This window comes from Carcharodon carcharias, chromosome 1, assembly GCF_017639515.1.
Source record: "Carcharodon carcharias isolate sCarCar2 chromosome 1, sCarCar2.pri, whole genome shotgun sequence".
NCBI classification, from domain to species: Eukaryota; Metazoa; Chordata; class Chondrichthyes; order Lamniformes; family Lamnidae; genus Carcharodon; species Carcharodon carcharias.
Genome location: NC_054467.1, coordinates 148,395,422 through 148,417,339, shown reverse-complemented (window position 1 = coordinate 148,417,339; position 21,918 = coordinate 148,395,422). Strand labels below are relative to the sequence as shown.

Below are 21,918 nucleotides of genomic sequence, written 5' to 3'. Positions count from 1 at the left end.
ATGATAAGGACTTGAGTTTCAAAAGTTATGAGGAAATAGCAGTGTAACCAATTAATGCCATTGAGTGGACAACTGTTGTTCCAATGAGAGGTCACATAAAATAACTGTTCAGGGTTGAACAGTACACTCCTGAGGCACCTGACTGAGTGAAGAGTTTGATATTTCTGGCTATTTATGTTGGACATTTTCTCAAGTTCAGTGTCACTGGCCAGACCCTCCCTTAAACTAGATTGTGCCATTTCCTACCAATATGGAGGTAAACGTTGAGATTGAAGATTCAAACAGGGATCACCTGTCACTGTACTCTGGCTTTCTGGAAAGGATCATGTGCCACTATATGATTTTTTTTATCTTCAATAGCCAGAACTGGTTAATGATGGTATTTCTCCAACTCACCTTTTTCATCAAGAATATTAAAAGCATATCATAAACATCTAATTAAGAAGAATTAAACATCAAAGTGATTCTGGCACTCATTCTTTGAGCTCTTCAATCTAGCATGGTCAAAATCAAGTCTAATATCCATAAGAGCTTGCAGTTCCTCGACTTCTCTGCCGCATTCAACACTGTTGACAACTCCATTATTCTAATCTATCGCCTCCATGGGATGCAATAACTGTTGGAAAAGAGCAGTCAGCAAAGCTGGACATCATGTAACCATGATTGTCCAGTAATGAAACCACCCCGCCCTGGGGGCATGTGACATTGACCCTGTGTTGACAAACTTAAGTGACGCCCTGGCACGGGGTCCAGAAGAATGGGGGTGCTGCCAGAGTTCTGTGCGTTGAGGGTGTTCCCAGATCTTCGACAGGGTACAAGCAAACAGAGCGGCTACTACGCATGTGTGAGACTTAAAGGTCTGAATTACAGGAAAAATAGCATCCTGGCCAGGACAGTGGGCTCAATTATGGCACAATCCCATGAAATAAGGGGTAGTTGTTCAAGCTGCACCCACTCAGCCTTGTTAGACTTCTGATTGTGAAATTGCCTGCAGGATGATTTCTGTGCAGTCAGCTTCCTGGGGAACTCCTCACTATCCATCTCTATATTCCTGGCATAAAAACAGAAAATACATGAAAAACTCAGCACGTCTGACACGATCTGTGGAGAGAGAATCGGACTTAACGTCTCTATGAGTCTTTTGCTTTTATCTATAGTCCTGGCCATCCGCATCTTTGATCAAGATTTTGGTCATCGGCCCTTTTTGTGTCTCGGTGTCATACTTGGCTTTATAACGTTCTTCTGAAACGCCTTGATGGGGTTTCGAATCATTCGTCTCTGGCGCCATATAAATATTTTTTTTTGTTGTTCAGGGGGCGGGGCCTCACGAGTGGCGGAAACTACAAATCCCAGAGGACAACCGCATCCGGTACGCATGTGGAGTGGATTGTGGACGTGTGTCTGTGTAACGCATGCGCATTGAGAGTGCAGGCGGCCCGGGCTGTGGGCAGCTGTTTGTCGCGGCGCCGCGTCCCGGCGGAGAGAGAGAGGCTATGGAGCCTGCTTGGCGGCAGGCAGGTCGGGGCCGGGGACGTGGACGTGGACGGGGCAAAAGTGGTGGCTGTCAAGTGGCTGGATCCGTAAGAGAAGCCGAGGCTGGCGGAGGAGATGACAGGCGGGCGAATGGCAGAGGCTCGAGCAGCAGCTGGTCAGGGGGTCAGCCCGGTATAAGTAATGGTAAATAATCCGGTGTAAAGTAGCAATGAAACTGCCTCACATTTCAAGGCTTTCTAACTAACGTTTACTAAATAGCTATAAATCTTATTGAAAATATCCATACACTGTAACCTCTCCAGTCCGGAAATCTATTGTTCAGAGAAGCCAGGGATTTTTTTTGAGTAAATCCACGGCATCATTTCAGTAAAGTATTTTGGGAGCAGAACCAAGGAATATATGGTATTTGGATGAGTAAAGCAATTTTCATTATTTATTTATACTGTTTTATGGTTCTGTTTTTTTGTGGTTCTCACACTTGTGGGTTAGGCATTCTATAATCCAAAAAATTCTGAAATCCGGAAATGACTTGGTCCCAAGCATTCTAGACTGCAGAGGTTACACTGGTTCTTTCAGCAGCTACGAGAATGGTTCCAGGGATGACGGATTGCAGTTCTGGATTGCAGACTGGAGAAGCTGGGATTGTTCTTAGAGTAGAATTCATAGATGTGTTTAAAATCGTGGAGAGTTTAGATAGAATAAATAAAGAAACTTTTAGTAATGGCAGAAAGGTGGATAACCAGTTGGTAATAGATATAAACATGGGTGGCCAAACCTGAGCTGCATACAGTAATCTTTGGACATTCGAGAGCTGCAAGACATGGACAACCTTTTGTAGACATTTTTTTTTCTGTGAGGAAACCTAAGTTTTTTTCCTCTCTAACCTTCCAGACTTCTTTCACACAGCTTTTCCCTCTCATCTTCTAGGTTTCCTTCACACACTGTACAGATTGTAGCAAAAGTAAATCTGCTTCACTGACATGCATCGTGGCTAGCACATGCTCACTGCTTAACTGACTTTTGCAGCCTTGTTCTTCTAATGTAGAAAATTAGTTGAGTTTAAAAAAAAGGATTGATTTTACTTTGGAGCAAAAAAAGCTGTAACCGCCTACTGACCAACAAATTTGAATCAGAGTAGCGGTGTCCCAATACAGTAGATTTTTACAATCTTGTTCTGTATTAAGCTGTTTCTCCCCTTTCCAGACAGAAGCCACAAGTTGGAGGGTCAGCATTGAGGGGGTGTTTTAGGGAGCTGGAGGAAAGGGTAGTAAGGATCACGCGGCCCTATCCAGGATGAGGGGAAACTACAAAAGAAATCTCGCAATGGTGTTGGAACGAATTATTGATCTTAACCCTCCTCCCTCCCTCCTTCCAGTGCTGTTGTCTGCTCTCCAGTTCTCTCCTGTGAAGTTGAAGCTGTACCTGGCTATTTACCACCCATCAATGTGTGAGTTAACTGGTTTCGCAGTACAAGGAATGAACTGCACTCTGTGTCGAAGAGCCTCATGCAGTTTGCGAGCCATAGGTTGGCCATCCCGATATAGGGTGATTGGCAAAAGAAACCTTGGTGACCTGAGTGTTGCAAATGTTGCACTTTGTTCAAAAAGGGTATAAGCATAAACCCAGCATCAACAGGACACACAGTTTAACCTCAATGGTGGAAAAGCTTTTAGAAATGAAAATCGGGGACAAAATTGCTTGATGAATCTGGATTAATTAAGGAAAGCTAGCAGAGTTTCATCTTTTGATTAGGTAACAGGGTTGATGAGGATAATGCAGTTGACTTGTATATGGACTTTCAAACGCTGTTTGCTGAAGTGTCACATAATAGACTCTCCAGCAAAGTTGAAACTCATGGAATAAAACAGTCAGTGGCAGCGTACTATGAAGTTGGTTGAGTGACAGGGAACAGAGAATAGCAGTGAATTTTTTTCAGACTGAAGAAAGGGATACAGTGGCGCTCTCCAGGGTGGAGGTGGGAGGTGGGTGGAGGTTGTTAGCGTGCTGCCAGAGATCTGAACTTCAGGACAGCTGATTTACTTGTTAGATATTAATAACCTAGTCTTAGGTGTGTACACAGTTTTTTCTAAGGGGAACGTTACAGAGTAAATGTGGAACTTCTCGTCAATTTAGTGACCTCTACAGACTTCTGTCCATGGGAAAGTCAACAATATGTCCTTCAGAGGAACAAGAAATGACTGACAGCAGCTTCTAAAATTCTGCATTTCATTGTATATGCGTGGAAGCCAAATGTTGTCGTCTGTTTCGGAGGGGAATGATGTGGAATTCTGTTAGTACAAGCTCAAAATCTGGAGTGTGTTTTTCTTTGAGGGAGACCGGCCTGAGCATTAAGTGCAAAAACCCTGAAATCAAGAAAACAAATAATTTTACAGGCAATGTTGCATTGTCATTTAAATATAAATTTAATTATTGTGGCTGCATTATTAATTTAATTGTTAGTGGCTGAGAAGATTGTATTGATTGTGTCTATTTATTGGGCACAATTTTTAAAAATTAATTCTTCAAGATTTTATGTCTGTGACTTTGTTTTTTAAAGAGGGAGAAGCACAGGAAAATTGTCAGTGTGTTACAACCTTGTAAACCCATTTAAAAAAATGCATTGATACTGTTGCTATGGATACTATAAATTCCAGTATATAATTTAATCCCTTTTTTTGGCATCAAGATGCAAGTTTAGCTAATAATTCGACTCCCCTAGTCCCCATTTTTCAGCAAATTATATCTATTTTTAGTGTTAGACTCGCATTAGGAGTTGGGCTCAATTTTTCATCTCAGAATTACATGTTTAGGATTATCTTTGCCTAATAAGTTGGTACATGGGATCGAGCAGGCGATATGGTTTGTGTAGTCAAGAAAATGTGAGAAAGTTTAAGAAACCTACATGCTGCAAACTGCACATGGTGACTGACAAACAGAAATGGATCCCTCTGCAAAAAGAATGGCTTTCAGAGCAGGTTTCAAGCTTAAAGTTGTAGCCATTGCTAACTCGTCAAATAACTGTGCTGCAGCAAGGGAATTTGGTGTTCGTGAAAAACTGGTGCAGAATGGAAGAAGGAAGAATCTGCCTTGAAGATGTCCAAGACCAAATCTGCCATCAGAACAGGGACCAGCCACTGAACAGGGACTGGCTGATCTTGAAAAGCATGTAACAGAATGAGTCCTTGAAAATCATTTGAATGGTTACATTGTCACCAAAGATGCAGTGTGTATATATGCACTTAAATGGACCAAATCAAACCCTGAGTGCAGCATTGATTTCAGAGCAGCTAATTGGTATAGCTGCTTTATGGAACAAAAATGTCCAACGTTGCAGCTGATGACCAAGGTTGTTCAGAGAGTACCAAGAGACCTCAATACCAAAATTAGCAGTTTCCAGTGATTCATCAGATTGTGGCAAAAACAAAAGTGGCCATCATGCCACATCAGCAACATGGATGAAACGTCCATGAATTTTGATACACCTAGCAATCCAAGGTTCAGATCGTTCAAAAATAAATGTGGAATATCCAATTCAGTGGTTGGGGAGGGGGGTGATTATAATTGGGAAACCAAAAGCACCACATCTGATCCAAACTGGGATCCTTAAGTGGGATGCTATAGTCAGTGACTCAGGATGAACTCTATGTTGAATGCCATAGATGATGAATTTGACGGTTTTTACAATATTATGATTTGTTCAAAATATCCATGTAGAATTGTTTCACTAACTAAAATGGAATGCATTGATTTAATTTGAATTACTGGTGTTTGTTTATTTTCACTTTTCAAAATGTTTTCAAACCGCCTACACCAACACTGGCGGTTCACATTTTATACTTGGCGAATTAAGTTTTTGGAAGGATTTTTCGAAGCTTCAACGAGTGGCTTATGTGGCGCAATCGAAGTGGGGTAGTTCTTACCCAAAGGTTGAAATTCATCAGAAAAGGACAAGATTTTTGGGTCAAATGGCTTTTTCCAGTTGTTTATATTTCTAATACAGGTTATAATTCCTTTCACATTTATATTCTCTTGTCTGTCTTTATTGTAGCTATCTATATTTGTGTGCAAGTGCTTGCAAAATCACCTGTAGTCTATCAGATGTTGAGAAATTTTACAGTTAGTGATTGAAACAGCTGCTTTCAATTTATCTAATTGTAATGTTTATGTAACTGTTTGCAACAGAGCTGTCATCGCTGAAAAAATTTGAAGAAATTCGTAAGGCCAATCAGGCAGTAGCCCAAAGGTTTGCTGATGAGGACACTTCCTCAGAAGAAGAAGGAGAGGAGGATTTTGAAGGCCAGCGAGGGAAAATTGTCGCCTCAACATTTACAACATATTCTCATCACGTTGGTAATATTATCCTCTGTAAATTAAGTATTTTCTAAAATGTGCAATACACCTAAATATTTTGTTTGGATATTGGAAAGTCTTGAGATCCTGTCCTAGAAAGACTTCAGTAAAATGCACAAGAAATGCTGCAGCACAAATTTAAAGCAGTGAATATTATTAGTAAAACCTAGAGATGGATATTAAATTGGTTTCAAGAAGAAACGGTAGGTAATATGTATGGAAGTGAAATGGGTGGTTAAATGTCCTGAATAGAGTACCAAGGGATTGGAGCTGAGTCTCTACTTTCTAATCACATAGATGATCTGTAAAGTATTTACACAAGATAGCAAATTATTGGGTTGCGATGGAGTGACGATTCAGCCAAAGAGTTGCAGAATGACCTATGCAACATTTTCAGAGATGATTGTAGATGAAATTCAAAATAGACACGTTCTAGGTCTTGCACATTGGAGAAAAATGTGAGAGAGATTTAATGTGTCAAACTCACATTTGGAGAGACTGCAAGAATTCTGATCTGATAGTAGTTATAACTTTGACGGTGTCCAGCCATTACAGAACAGCAACCAACAAAGTAGATGGGGAGAAACTGTTCACATTGCTGGAAGGATTGGGAATCAAAAGGCACAGATTTAAAGTAACAAGCAATGGTGGCATGAGGAAAAGCATTTTCACGCAGTGAGTGGTTAGTCTCTGGAATGCACTGTCTGAGAGTGTGGTGGAGGCTGGTTTAATTGAGGCATTCAAGAGGAAATTGGATTATCTGGACAAGAAGACTGTAGGGCTATAGGAAGTGATACTAAGTAAATTCCTCCTTCAGAGAGCCAGCAGCGACATGATGGGCTGAATGGCCTTTTCCTATGCTGTAACTACGCTTCGATTTTTAAAATTCATTCATGGGATGTTGGCTTTGCTGGCTGGGCCAGCTTTTATTACCCATCCCGAATTGCCCTTAAGAAGGTAGTGGTGAGCTGTTTTCTTGAACTGCTGCAGTCCATGTGGTGTAGGTACACCCACAATGCTGTTAGGAAGGAAAGACCAGGATTTTAACTCAGCGACAGTGAAGGAATGATGATATATTTCCAAGTCAGGGTGGTGAGTGACTCGGAGGGGAACTTCCAGGTAGTGCTGTTCCCATTGCCCCTGCTGCCCTTGTCCTTCTAGATGGTAGTGGCTGTGGGTTTGGAAGGTGCTGCCTAAGGAGCCTCGGTGAATTCCTGCATTGCATCTTGTAGATGGTACACACTGCTGCCACTGTGTGTTGGTGGTGGAGGGAGTGAATGTTTGTGGATGTGGTGGCAATCAAGTGGGCTGCTTTGCCCCGGATGGTGTCAAGCTTCTTGATTGTTGGAGCTTCACTCATCCAAGCAAATGGGAGTATTCCATTACACTCCTCATTTATGCCTTGTAGATGGTGGACATGTTTTGGGGAGTCAGGAGGTGAGTTACTTGTCGCAGGACCCCTAGACCCTGACCTGCTTTTGTAGCCACAGTATTTATATGGCCAGTCCAGTTCAGTTTTTAAAAAATTCTTTCACGAGATGTGGGCTTCGCTGGTTGGGCCAGCGTTTATTGCCCATCGTGGTGGTAATCCGACGCTGATTGTCACTTTGAAGAAGTTATGTCCCATTATAAAGAAAGGTTAATCTGAACCTGTTCTCAAGTAAATCCTAAAGGCAAGCTAAGGTGCAGAGGTACCCACTGATAAAATGCAAGTTCAAGGCTTATGCCATGCAGCATTTTTTTTTTCCATGCTAAGACTGATATCCATTTCATCATTCCAGATAAAGTAGAAGATGCAAAAATTCTGGAGACATTCAAGTAGCAGCAGTTAGATGGCCTCCTCTAGCTATGAGACTAACTATATGTTGATTTGGGCAGAAAACTGTACAATTAAATTGCAAAATAGTACAATTTTATGATAGCTGCATCAGTGGAATATTACATTTGTGTATTTACAAAAACTTTGGCATTTGTGCAAAGCAGTATTGACCTTGCTCTGGTTCTGAACTTAAGTAGTATAAAATTATATAAAAAAGCCCAAATTGATTCCATCCTACAGTGAAGTTCATTCACGCCAGGGATTGCTGCTGCACTTTGCTGTGATGTCAAGTTCGTCCCTGGTTGGATTCAGGCTGCATTTATATTATAACTGCCGATAACATAAGAAATAGGAACAGGAGTAGACCATTTGGGCCCTTGAGCCTGCTCCGCCATTCAATAAGATCATGGCTGCTATTCTTGTGTTTCAATTTCCACGTTCCCATCTTAGTCTGATAACCTTAGATTCTTGTCAAGCAAGGGAATCAATGTACCTCTGCCTTAAAAGTGTTCAATGATCTGCCTCCACCACTTCTGAAGCAGAGAATTCCAAAGTTGCACAACCCTCTGAGGAAAAGTTTCTCCTCATCTGTCCTAAGATATTGATATGGAACAAAATTGTTATAGTTGCAGTGTGCATAGATCTTTAAAGAATTAAACATGGGAATTTAACTAAGTTGGAGGAAAGCCTACATATTCCATTAATTGTCTTATGGTAAGTTATAAACTGTTACTCAGGAAATGAAAATGTATTAAAAATTGAAAAATTTTAAAATCTAGACTATTTATATGATGGTTTAATCTTTTTATATAGGTGATGATTCTTCCAGAGAACTGGAACGCACAAAGCAATATCTGAATGATGCATTTCAGTCAGGAGCTCAAACGTGCCTCATCTGCATTGCCTCAGTGAAGCGGAATCAGGCTGTAAGTATTGTCAAAAATCTTTAGAGTAAGTGTATTGCCTTATGGTGAATCTAATAAAGAGCATTAACTTGAGACTAATGTGGGATTAGCTTTTTAAATTTAGCAGCCTGATCAAGCATTACATGGGTTGTCAAATTATAGTGAGATTCAACAGTCTTGTGTACTTCTGCAATGTTAGTGTGTGTAGAATCTTTCCACTTCTAATAAATATATTATAAGTTCTTGTTCATAATTAAATTTTGTATATTGAGACGCAACTATTTTAGATTTAAGTATGAGTTTAATGCAGAAAAATCAGATACTAATTCCTTAATATTTTAAGATGATGATAGCATATAAGATGACCCCATTTTTTTCAGCCCCAAAAGTTATGGCTGTGTGCATTGTCGCTGCCCAATAATGCTGCCCATTTCTTCTGAGATCTTCCGATCTCAACTGAAGCAGAAATAGGCAGTGCAGGCACTTCAGGGTAAGTCTTGCAAGCATATAAGACTTGGGGGAAGGAGAGGACATGCCCCCTCTTTTACAACAGTATCTGCTGTATTCAGGTAAGTTTATGTAGGTCCAAGACTGAATGAATGACTGGATGGGTGTGTTGGCTGGTGACGGTGGGGGAGGTGGGTGAGTGGCTAGTTGGGTCAGGGTGTAGTTCGGTGATTAGGGGGATAGTTGGCTGGCCGGGGTGTGATCAGGATGGGTGCCCAGTTGAGTTACACAACTGTTAGACTAGGTATGAAACTGTCTAATGTTTCCTGGGTAAGTAACCAAGTAATATTTTCAGGTAAGTATTCTGTCTGTTCCACCTTATCCTGCATACCTGGCTCATGCCTCTGCCCTGAGCTCCAGAATAGAGATGTTCACGGAGAGTCAGGGCTAGCAGGTAATTGGCCTGTTGGAAGTTTTAACTTCCCAGGCAATTCTCACGTATGACTGTATGTCAGGACTTGCATAGAGTTCTGATGTGCATCTCTCAACTTATGACCCATCTCCAATGATCTGGGGTCTAGAAGATTTGGGCCACTCGGCATATAAGTTGACCTCCCTGTTTAAGCCATTACATGCTATGCTTTCGTTAGTAGTCAGTCTCACTTTGGATGTCTTGCTCACCGGCACCTTATAAACAGTGCGAAGGATCAAGCAGGCAATATGGGCTGTATTGGGAACTTAAAACGCATCCATACAGAGTAGACCCAACATGACGGACAACAAAGATGGAAATCGTCTGCACCCACACCAGCAGTTCACTTTTATACTTGGTCTATTAGTTGACCCCTGTTTTTGGAGGGATTTTTTGAGGCTTCACACGTCGACTTATAAGCTGACCTCTACAGTGATAGGTGAATTGACTTGGGTTAATGCTTGTGAATTTACCCACATGTCAAATTATTCATCCAAACTATAGCTTAAGATATTGGGCTGAATCTTGTGGCTGGCATGCTGGTGGCGGAGTCCGCATGCCAGCGCTTAAAATATCGCGCGCTGATGTCGTGCGAGCGTCCCGACATCAGTACGTGGCATCACGATATTTCAGTCAGCGGACGCGCCATCAATTAAAGGCCTTGTTAAGGCCATTAACTCTCCAATCGACCAGGATTTTGAGGGGCCTGTGCAAACTTCGGCTCGGCGCACCGGCCTAACGGACAGGCGGGTAAGTGATTTTTTTTTACAAACCTCATCCAGTGGCGAGATGAGGTTTGATGTCGGATTTAAAAATGTTTAATAAAGGTTTTGTGTACTTCATTAGCATATTCCATCTCGTGTGACATTTTCACATGAGGGGGACATGTTAATTAATTTTTTATTGTTCTGTTTTTAATATTTGACAGCCTTAGTGATCTCCCTGAGACAGCACTTTGCCTCAGGGAGATGTGCGCTCTTTCACGCGCATGCGCGAAAGAGCTCACTCTGACAGTTGGGGAATCCCCCCCCCCCAACAGAGCGCTTCCCGTCGGGTGGCACGCTGGGCGGGCCTTAATTGGCCTGCCCACTTAAACTGGCAGCGGGGGCTATCAGCTTCCTGCCCACCCATCAAGGGCAAAATTCTGCCCATTAAGTGCAGGCTGGATGTTTCTTCTGCTTCCTTGTCACAACAGTTAACTTTCAATTGACATTTTAAAAGTGATTGGACTAGGCCATATTATATATATTTTTATTTAGGATTGCTGTAGGTTGCTTAAAATTCTTGAAGGAGCAATTATGCGGAATTTAAAAAAAAAAGTATCCTAGGGCAGAATTTTTCTCTTGTCCCAAACGAGAGTAAAATTGCACAATGATGTTGAGCGAACATCCCATCTCTCGTGATATTTCGCTCAGCAGGCATGCGCAAGAGGTGGTAGCTTGTCTGCCGACAATTAAGAGGCCCTTTAAGGTCCCTAATCAATTAATTAAATTGGATTTTTCGCTGCCTGTCCAACCGTTTGGTTGGCGGGTGGCGAAAAGGCCAAGTGGCGTTTGGATTTTTTTGTGGAACCTTGTCCACAGGCAGAATGAGGTTTCCAACAGAAATATTGAAATCTCATTTATAACATGCGCTGCTCATGTGACAGAGTCACATGAGGGGACATATTTTCAACATTTTAAAATTCTTTATTGATGTTTTTAAAATCTTCAGCTCCCTGAGGCAGCTCTGTGCCTTCAAGGAGCTTTCAGTGTATGCATCCACGCACATGTGCAAAGATCCGCTCTCGCTCTCCTCCCGCTCCCACCCTGGTGCCGCTCAACATTGCAGCACGTGATTCATGCTGACTGGCTGTTAGTTGGCCGGCCAGCGTGAAATCGCGGATGGGGCCTGATCTCAGGCGGCGGTCAGTTTCGCGACCACTCCTGGGCTCACCCACCACGCCTCCCTGAGGTAAAAATCCTGTCCCTAGAATTATATTAATTCTTTTCTGCCTTTTCCATCTGATCACTGACTTGGCTCACAGATTTTGTGAATTAAAAATGAACAGTTCCTCAGAAAAGAGGGTAATCAGGATGATTCTTACAATGGCATCGTAAATCTTTAGGAGTTAGAATTTTTGAAATTAGATATGCTTAACGGATAAAAGAATGTAATAAATATATATTGGACACTAACTTAGCACAGTTACTTAAAATATATCTTTTTAAAATAGTCTTTTTTCAAGTAAGCACTAATTTATGATACACCTTTCATTTTTTTTCCTCTAGGTTTGGAGTTGCTTCCGTTGTTACTGCATCTTTCACATGCCATGTATTCAAAAATGGGCAAAAGACAGCATTTTTCTTGTATCCTCTGCGTTGGATGATGATTTTGGGAAAAAAGAGCATCCTTGGCCATGGTAAGCCACTGATATTTGCTCTGCCTCAACACCATACTCCAGCTTTCTCCCCATACCCCTTGATGGCTTTAGAATCTAGAAATCTGTCTATTTCCTTAAATATGTTCAGTGACTTTGCCTCCACAGCGCTCTGTGGTAGAGAATTCCACAGGTTCACCACCCTCTGGGTGAAGAAGTTTCTCTTCATCTCAGTCCTAAATGGCCTACCACATGCTCTACCTCCTCAGAACTCTCGCTGTTTTATTATTATTTTTATTCATTTGTGGGATGTGGGCTTCACTGGTGAGGCCAGCATTTATTGCCCTTGTTCAGAGGACATTTTTAAGCGTCAACCACATTAAAGAGTCAACCTACAACTGTATCCTGAGATTGTGACCCCTTGTTCTAGAGCCCCCAGCCAGAGGGAACCTCATCCTTCCATCCAGTTTGTCCAACCCTGTCAGAATTTTATATGTTTCAATGAGACCCCCTCTCATTTTTCTAAACTCCAGGTCTAGTCAGCCTAATCTCTCCTCATACAACAATCCTGCCATCCCAGGAATCAGTTCGGTGAACCATCGCTGCACTCCCTCTATAACAAATATATCTTTTCTTAGTTAAGGCAACCAAAACTGCACACAATGCTCCAGGTGTGGCCTCACCAAGTTGCAGAAAGACATCCTTGCTCCTGTACTCAAGTCCTCTTGCAGTGAACGCCAACATACCATTTGCCTTCTTAACTGCTTGTTGCACCTGCATGCTTGCTTTTAGCTGGAAAATATTTACTTATAAAGTCTGCTCTAAAATCATCATCACGATGTAAAAATTCATTAATTATACCTGCGATTGATGACTTGGAATTTTAATAACCTATGCATAGGCCTGAACAGCTGGTCCAGAAATAAAAATGTTGACTGCAACCACTTTGGAAAAATAATTTTATCAATTTGATTGCTAAGATTGAGGTTTTTGTGGTATCTTCAGTGTATATGTTAGCAAACCAGGATAATGAAGTTATTTATTTGAACAATAGGGGGAAGTATGCCACTACCCCTTCTTTTGATTTAAAGTGTGCCCGTATATAATATGTAATGGCCTGTTTTCGCTTTTAGTTCTGTTGTTAACATTTGATTATATATTTTTCCACACTCATGAAATGCCTAAATTGCTAGTTTTTTGTGATTTGAAAGAACATCTTTATCTTTTAAGCAGTCTGTCTTCATGAATAACCTTCTTTTCCATTACATTGAGTGCAGCAATGCAAACTATTTTTATTACAAAAAATGCTGGTAATAGTTTATTTTAAAAGCATACAGTACTGGAAAAATATATAATAACAGTTGAATGGTTTTCATTATGTTTTAGGCATGCACAAATTAATAGCTTTGGTTCTTCAAAAAAAAATTTCCTGTTTAGTCCTAAATGTAGGCACCAGTATGAACAGTCTCAAACTCCAACAAGATATCACTGTTATTGTGGAAAAGTTGAAGATCCCCCACCGGACCCTTGGCTTGTACCTCATTCCTGTGGCCAAGTTTGCGACAAAGAATTCAAGCCTTTATGTGGACATAAGTGTCTTCTTTTATGCCATCCTGGTAAAGTGATTTAGAATTGACTAATTATTTTGCACAACTCAGTAAAATTAGCCACGAGTCTAAAAGTGTTTTGTGTTTCTGATTTAGGTCCTTGCCCACCTTGCCCAAAGATGGTCTCCATTACATGTTACTGTAAAAAGGCTAAACCAGTATCCCGACGATGCAGTGCTAAGGGGTGGTCCTGTCAGCAGCTGTGTAACCGACTGTTATCTTGTGGGCAGCATAAATGTGAAAATCCATGTCATACAGGTTGGTTAATACTATATGTGCAGGAAGTTAGTTAAGGTGTAAAGATTTGGGACAGTGAGACAAGATGCAGAATGAAGTATTGCATAGATGTTGTACAAGTAAGGTATTGTGTTTACACCTAGGAATAAGTGTGTTTTAGTTTTGACTGTAAAGGACATTGTGTTTGACAGAGAAAAATTGTACTGTTGATTTCGTCAGTTTTCTGCCTTGCTTAATCCAAATAGGGCACATGTGTAAAGCAATAATCGTGGTAATTTATCCTCCATCTGTCTTACAGTTTTACCATCTAAAGAGCAGAACCATTGAAGCATTAATGTAATTTTGTGATTATTGAGATGTCGGGAAGATATAGTAATTATCAATATTATTGGAATTTGTTGTAAAATAGAGTAATAGGTGTGTGTGTTTGTGTGTGTGTGCTCATAGGGGAAAAATATGCATAAAGGATATGGGGAAAAATATGTATAAAGGAGTGAAGTCATATTTTCTGTTAATAAATGTTTAATCTAGTTTTGTTAAAATCTTTAAGGCTTGGTGATCTTATGACCACTGAATTCAAGGCACGCATCTCAAAATTTATATAAATTGCAAAACAAGTTGTAGCAGTTGTTTCAAGCGTCCCTTTGGGATTTGAACAACTCCACATTTACCAACAGCTGTGCCATAACACATGTGTAATTTAAATGCAGCAGGGCAAATAATGTTTTGTGTTCCAAATTTTCTTAATCCAAACTGAGAAGAATGAGTTGCTTTTGTACATAATTACTTTTTTTAAAGTGAAAATAAACATAGAAACTAAGAGCAGGAGTAGGCCATTTGGCCCTTCTCGCCTGCTCCGCCATTCAATATGATCATGGCTGATCCTCTATCTCAACGGCATATTCCAGCTTTCTCTCCATACCCCTTGATGCCCCTAATATCCAAAAAATTATCAATTTCTTTCTTGAATATATTCAGTGACCGGCCTACACAGCCTTCTGTGGTAGAGAATTCCACAGGTTGACCACCTTCTGATTGAAGGAATTTTTCCTCATCAGTCCTAAATAGCCTGCCCCGTACCCTGAGACTGTGGCCCCTGGTTCTAGACTCCTCAACCAGGGGAAACATCCTCCCTGCATCCAGTCTGTCTAGCCCTGTTAGAATTTTATACGTTTCAATCGGACCCCCTCTCATTCTTCTAAACTCTAGTGAATGCAGGCCCAGCTGAACCAATCTCTCCTCATATGACAGTCCTGCCATCCCCGTTATCAGCCTGGTGAACCTTCGCTGCACTCCCTGTATGACAAGTATATCCTTTCTTAGGGAGACTAAAACTGCACGCAATACTCCAGGTGTGGTCTCACCAAGGCCTTGTATAATTGCAGTAAGACATCCCTACTTCTGAACTCAAATCCTCTTGCAATGAAGGCCAACATACCATTTGCCTTGCTGCACCTGCCTATTTATTTTCATTGACTGGTATACAAGGACACGCAGATCCCTTTGTACATCCATATTTCCCAATATATCACCATTTAAATAATACTCTGCCTTCCTGTTTTTCACACTGAAGCTAATAACTTCACATTTATCCACGTTATACTGCATCTGCCATGTGTTTGCCCACGCACACAATTTGTCTAAATTGCCCTGAAGCCTCCTTGCATCCTCCTCACAACGCTGCCCAGTTTTGTGTCATCAGCAAACTTGGAAATATTGCATTTGGTTTCCTTATCGAAGTAATTTATGTATTTCGTGAATAGCTGGGGCCCAAGCACTGATCCCTGTGGTACACCACTAGTCATCGCCTGCCTTCTGAAAAGAGACCCATTTGTTCCCATTCTCTGTTTCTGGTCTGTCAACCAATTCTCAATCCATGCCAGTATTTTACCCCCTATCCCGTGTGCTTTAATTTTGCCCTAGCCTCTTATGTGCAGCCTTATCAAAAGCTTTCTTGAAATCCAAATACACCATATTTACTGATTCACCCTTATCTATTCTACTAGTTACATCCTCAAAAAACTCCAGTAGATTAATTAAGCGTGATTTCCCTTTCATAAACCCATGCTGACTTTGTCTAATCCCGTTAATGCTTTCCAAGCGTTCTGTTACCACGTCTTTTATACTAGACCCTAGCATGTTCCCCACTACTGATGTTAGGCTAACTGGTCTGTAATTCTGTTTTTCACTCCCTCCTTTTTTAAATAGTGGGGTTACGTTTGCCACCCTCCATTCTGTAGGAACTGCTCCAGTAGAATTTTGGAAGATGACCATCAATGCATCCACTATTAAAGGCCACTCCTTTCAGTACTCTGGGATGTAGATTATCAGGCCATGGGGATTTTTCAGCATTTAACCCCGTTAATTTCTCTAGCACCATTTTTTTTTTACTAATACTGATTTTCTTCAATTCCCTCCTCTCACCAGGCCCTTGGTTCCCTAACATTCCTGGGAAATTATTTGTGCCCTCTTTTGTGAAGACAGGAACAAAATATGTGTTCTCCTGCCATTTTTTTGTTCCCCATTATAATATCCCCCGTTTCTGACTGTAAGGGACATAAGTTTGGCTTCACTAATCTTTTTCTCTTCACATATTTAGAGAAGCTTTTACAGTCAGTTTTTATGTTCCCTGCAAGCTTACTCTCATACTCCATTTTCCCTTCATTCTAAACTGCTCCTAATCCTCAGGCTTGCTGCTTTTTCTTGCAATTTTATATGTCTCTTCTTTGGATCTAAAACTATCTCTAATTTCTTTTGTAATCCATGGTTGAGCCACCGTTCCTGTTTTATTTTTACGCCAAGCAGGAATGAATAATTGTTCTAATTCATGTGTACACTCCATAAATATTAGCCATTGCCTATCCACTGTCAACCCTTTTAGTAATGTTCCCCAATCCATCATTGCCAGCTCGTGCCTCATACCCTCGAGGTTCCCTTTATTTAGATTCAGGACCCTAGTTTCGGATTCAACTTCTTTACTCTCCATCCGAATGAACAATTCTTATCATTTTATGGTCGCTCTTCCCCAAGGGACCCTGCACAACAAGATTTTAATTAATCCTTTCTCATTGCACAATACCCAGTCTAGGGTAGCCAGCTTTCTAGTTGGTTCCTCAACGTATTGGTCTAAAAATCCATCGCGTACACACTCCGGGATATCCTCTTGCACAGTATTATTGCTAGTTTGGTTTGTCCAATCTGTATGTAGATTAAAGTTACCCATGATTACAGTTGTACCCTTATTGCATGCATCTCTAATTTCCTGTTTAATGCCTTCCCTTACATCTCCATTATTGTTTGGGGGCCTATAGACAACACCCACCAATGTTTTCTGCCCCTTGGTGTTTCTTTTCTCCACCCAAACAGATTCCACGTCATGATTTTCTGAACCTATACCCTTCCTCACTGTTGCATTAATTTCCTCCTTTACTATCAATGCTACCCCACCTCCTTTCCCTATTTGTCCTTCCTAAATATTGAATACCCCTGGATGTTCAGTTCCCATCCTTAGTAACCCTGCAGCCATGTCTCCATAATTGTAACTATATCATAACCGTTTATATCCATTTGCGCTGTTAATTCATTTACCTTATTGTGACAATTTCGTGTATTAAGGTACAATGCCTTTAGACTTGTCTTTTAACCTTGTTAGTCATCTTAACTTTATTTTGCACTAGACCCCATTTGTTTTTCACCGTTGTTTTTTTTTACCTTCCACTTTTGATTTAGGTAGGTTTAGGTTGCCCCTATAGTGAACATGAGGCCAACCTGACTTAAACTTGCAACTGAATTTAGATGATAAATTATGAGAAGATGATTACTTTTGCAATTTTCCAAATCTTACGAATTGAATCTTGATGGCTATTGTGGTACAAAATAACAGCCATAGTTTTCATATACATAGGTCCTGCCACACTTGCTGAATATTTCCAGCATTTTTTAAATTTTATTTCAGATTTCCAGCATCTGCAGTATTTTGCTTCCGGAACTGTATTTTTCATTTGAGTTGAAGTGCAGTTAAATTATTCAACTTTATGTTCATCAAGACCAGCGATGTTGATGCTGGGGAGATGGATTTAATGTGCAGCACAGCTTGCTGCAGAGTAAAATTACCACAACTCTTTCCCAACTTCACTATTTCTGTACCATTGTGCAGGGTCTGAATAGCTTTGCTTATTAGAGGTAATTTTCTTTTGTGGATTAGTGAGCGGGCTAGATTTGAATCCATTCTGTAAAGTGAAAGGATGATGTTGTAATCCACTCACCCCTTCTTGCAATCTTCAGATGTTCCACCAAACCTATGAGAGAAACAATAAAACTCTGATTGAATCCTTGTGATATATGTTTCAAGAATGAGAACAATTGGTTGTTAATGGCTTCCTTCAAGTGTTTCAGTTGTAGCTCTGGCAAACTACAATTATGGCCAGTGTAGGTTATACTGCATTTAACTTTTCATGGTTCACAATTACTGGGTTTAATCTCTGTTGCACTTAGGAGATTGGATGCCACTAGAAAAACTATTCTTCTACTTGTTGAATTGTACTGTACAAGTATGTCGAGTTGGAAGTGGTTTGTTTCTGACTCCGGTTCATGGAAGATTTCTGAAACTGAAGAATTGTTCATTCTGTCAATTTAATCTCTGTTGCACTTAGGAGATTGGATGCCACTAGAAAAACTATTCTTCTACTTGTTGAATTGTACTGTACAAGTATGTCGAGTTGGAAGTGGTTTGTTTCTGACTCCGGTTCATGGAAGATTTCTGAAACTGAAGAATTGTTCATTCTGTCAATTTGATCCCAGAAGTGAGAGAGCAATGTTCTACTTTGTGTCACACTATCTTTTGCATTTATGTTATCTAACATTTAATAATTTTAGTTTGAAGGTTGAACATTAGAACATAAATAGGAGCAGGAGTAGGCCATTCAGCCCCTCAAGCCTGCTCCGCTATTCAATAAGATCATGGCTGATCTGCGCCAGGCCTCAACTCCTCTTTCGTGCCAGCTCCTCATAGCCCTCAACTCCCTGATATTTCAAAAATCTATCTATCTCTTTAAATACTTTCAGTGATCTAGCCTCTACGACTTTCTGGGTAGAGAATTCCAGACATTCACTACCCTCTGAAAAGAAATTCCTTCGCATCTCAGTTTTAAATGAGTGTTCCCCTATTCTGTAACTATGTCTCCTAGTTTGAGATTCCCCCACTAGTGGAAACATCTTCTCAACATCTACCCTGTCCAGCCCTCTCAGAATCTTATACGTTTCAATAAGATCACCCCTCATTCTTCTAAACTCTAATGAATAAAGGTCTAACCTGATTAGCTGTTCTTGATAAGTCAACCCCTTCATCCCAGGAGTCAGCCTAGTGAATCTCTTTTGAACTGCCTTCAATGCCAGAGTATCCTTTCTTAAATATGGGGACCAAAATCCTGGTACTCTAGATGCAGCCTCACCAACACCCTGTACAGTTGTAACAAGACTTCCCTATTTTTGAACTCCAATCCCCTAGCAATACAGGCCAAAATTCGATTTGCCCTCTTAATTGCTTGCTTCACCTGCATGCTAACTTTGTGTTTCATGCACAAGATCACCCAGATCCCTCTGTGCTGCACTTTTTGGAGTCTTTTTCCATTTAAGTAATTGCCTGCCTTTTGATTCTTCCTACTAAAGGGCATGACCTCAATCTTTCCTACATTAAACTCCATCTGCCAAGTTTTTGCTCACTCACTCAATCTATCTATATCCCCTTGCAGATTCCTTATGTCCTCACACAACATGCCCTCCCATCTCTATTTGTATCGTAAGCAAATTTGGATATGTTACACTCTGCCCCCTCCTCCAAGTCATTAATATAGATAGTTAAGAATTGAGGCCCGAGGACTGATCCTTGTGGCACTCCACTAGTTATGTCTTTGCAATTTGAAAAAGACCCTTTAATCCCCACTTTCTGTCGTCTTTGTGCTAACCAATCCTCAATCAATGCTAATACATTACCCCCAATACCATGAGCTCCTATCTTGTGCAATAACCTTTTGTGACACCTTAATGCCTTCTGGAAATCCAAATACACTACATCTACCGGTTCCCTTTTATCAACTATGCTTGTTATATCCTCAAAAAACTCTAGCAAATTTGTCAAACATGATTTCCCTTTCACAAAAGCATGTTGACTCTGCTTGATTGTGTTAAACTTTTCTAAACGTCCTGATATTTTATCCTTAATAATGGACTCTAGCATTTTCCCAACCTTCTTGAACAGGGGCATCACATTAGCGATTTTCCAATCCGCTGGGACCCTCATGGAATCCAGTGAGTTCTAGAATATTTTGACTAATACCTCCACTATCTCTGCAGCTACTTCCTTTAAAACCCTAGGTGCAGGCCATCGGGTCCTGGTGACTTGTCTGCCTTTAGTTCCATTAGTTTGTCAAATACTTTGTCCCTCGTGATAGAGACGGTTGCAAGATCTTTCCTCTCATTAGCTCCTTGCTTATCTGATATCTTTGGGATGTTTATAGTGTCCTCCACTGTGAAGACCGATGCAAAATATTGGCTTAAATTATCTACCATATCCTTGTTCCCCATTATCAATTGTCCAGTCACATCCTCTAAGAATCCCACACTCACTTTAGCCACTCTCTTTTTATATAGTAGAAGCTCTTGCTGTTTGTTTTAATATTTTTTGCCAATTTACTTTCATAGTCAATTTTCTCCCTCTTTATTAGCTTTTTAGTCATCATCTGCTGGTTTCTTAAAAAAAAAATTCCCAATCCCTGCCTACTACTAGTTTTCGCCGCTTTATATGCCCTAGTTTTTGATTAGATTTTCTCCTTGACCACCTTAGTTAACCACAGGTGGTTCATCCTTCTCATCCTTCTTTTTGACCGCGATAAATTTTTGCTGAGCATTATGAAATATCTGCTTTAAATGTCTGCCACTGCTCATCCACTGACCTTAGAGTTGTCTAAAGCGTGATGGGAGAATAGACTTTCTTCATACCTCTGTAATTGCCCTTCTTTAAGTTGAGGACACTGGTTTGAGACCCAAGTTGCTCGCCCTCAAACTCAATTTGAAATTCTACCATGTTGTGATCGCTACCCACTAGAGGATTCTTAACTACGATATTGCTTATTAATCCCACCTCATTGCATATTACTAGATCTAAATAGCCTGTTCCCGGCAAGTTTCTGCAAAGTATTGTTCTCCTGATATAATCTACAAATTTGTCTTGCCAATTTGATTTGTCCAGTCATTGTGCAGATTAAAATCACCCATGACAATTGTAGCACCCTTCTTACACGCAGAATCACAGACTCTCAGTGCAGAAGAGGCCCTTCAGCCCATCGCATCTGCACCAACACATGAGAAACACCTGACCTACCTACCTAATCCCATTTACCAGCACTTGGCCCATAGCCTTGAATGTTATGACGTGCCAAGTGCTCATCCAGGTACTTTTTTAAAGGATGTGAGACAACCTGTTTCCACCACCCTACCAGGCAGTGCATTCCAGACCGTCACTACCCTCTGGGTAAAAAAGTTTTTCCTCACATCCCCCCAAAACCTCCTGCCCCTCACCTTGAACTTTATATAAATGACAAATAATAGGGGACCCAGCACAGATCCCTGTGGTACGCCACTGGACACTGGCTTCCAGTCACTAAAGCATCATTCTGTCATCATCCTCTGCCTCTGACAACTAAGCCAATTTTGAATCCACCTTATCAAATTACCCTGTATCCCATGTGCATTTGCCTTCTTTATAAGTCTCCCCTGTGGGACCTTGTCAAAGGCTTTGCTGAAATGCAAATAAACTACATCAACTGCACTACCCTCATCTACACACCTGGTCACCTCCTCCTCAAAAAAAAATTCAATCAAATTTGTTAGGCATGACCTCCCTCTGACAAAGCTAAGTTGACTATCCCTGATCAAACCTTGCCTCTCCAAGTGGAGATAGATACTCTCCTTCAGAAATTTCTCCATGAGGTTCCCTACCACTGACATGAGACTCACTGGCCTGTACTTTCCTGGCTTACCTCTACAACCCTTCTTAAATAGCGGAACCACATTAGCTGCTCTCCAGTCCTCTGGCACCTCTCCAGTGGCCAGAGAGGAATTAAAAATTCGGGTTAGAGCCCCTGCAATCTCCTCCCTTGCCTCCCTCAGCAGCCTGGGACATAAATCATCCGGACCCGGAGATTTGTCTACTTTTAAGCCTGCCAGCACCT

At 40.9% G+C, this 21,918-nt stretch overlaps 1 protein-coding gene across 1 annotated transcript in view; it reads left to right on the top strand.

Moving 5' to 3' along the window:
- Positions 1–1,367: 1,367 nt before the first annotated feature.
- Positions 1,368–21,918, top strand: part of nfxl1 (nuclear transcription factor, X-box binding-like 1) — a 192,286-nt gene continuing 171,735 nt past the window's right edge. The window contains exons 1-6 of the mRNA XM_041196468.1: positions 1,368–1,677; positions 5,677–5,844; positions 8,477–8,589; positions 11,758–11,888; positions 13,284–13,462; positions 13,550–13,711. Coding sequence (XP_041052402.1) covers positions 1,413–1,677; positions 5,677–5,844; positions 8,477–8,589; positions 11,758–11,888; positions 13,284–13,462; positions 13,550–13,711 — 1,018 coding nt within the window. The 5' untranslated portion in view covers positions 1,368–1,412. The remainder of the gene's footprint in view (positions 1,678–5,676; positions 5,845–8,476; positions 8,590–11,757; positions 11,889–13,283; positions 13,463–13,549; positions 13,712–21,918) is intronic.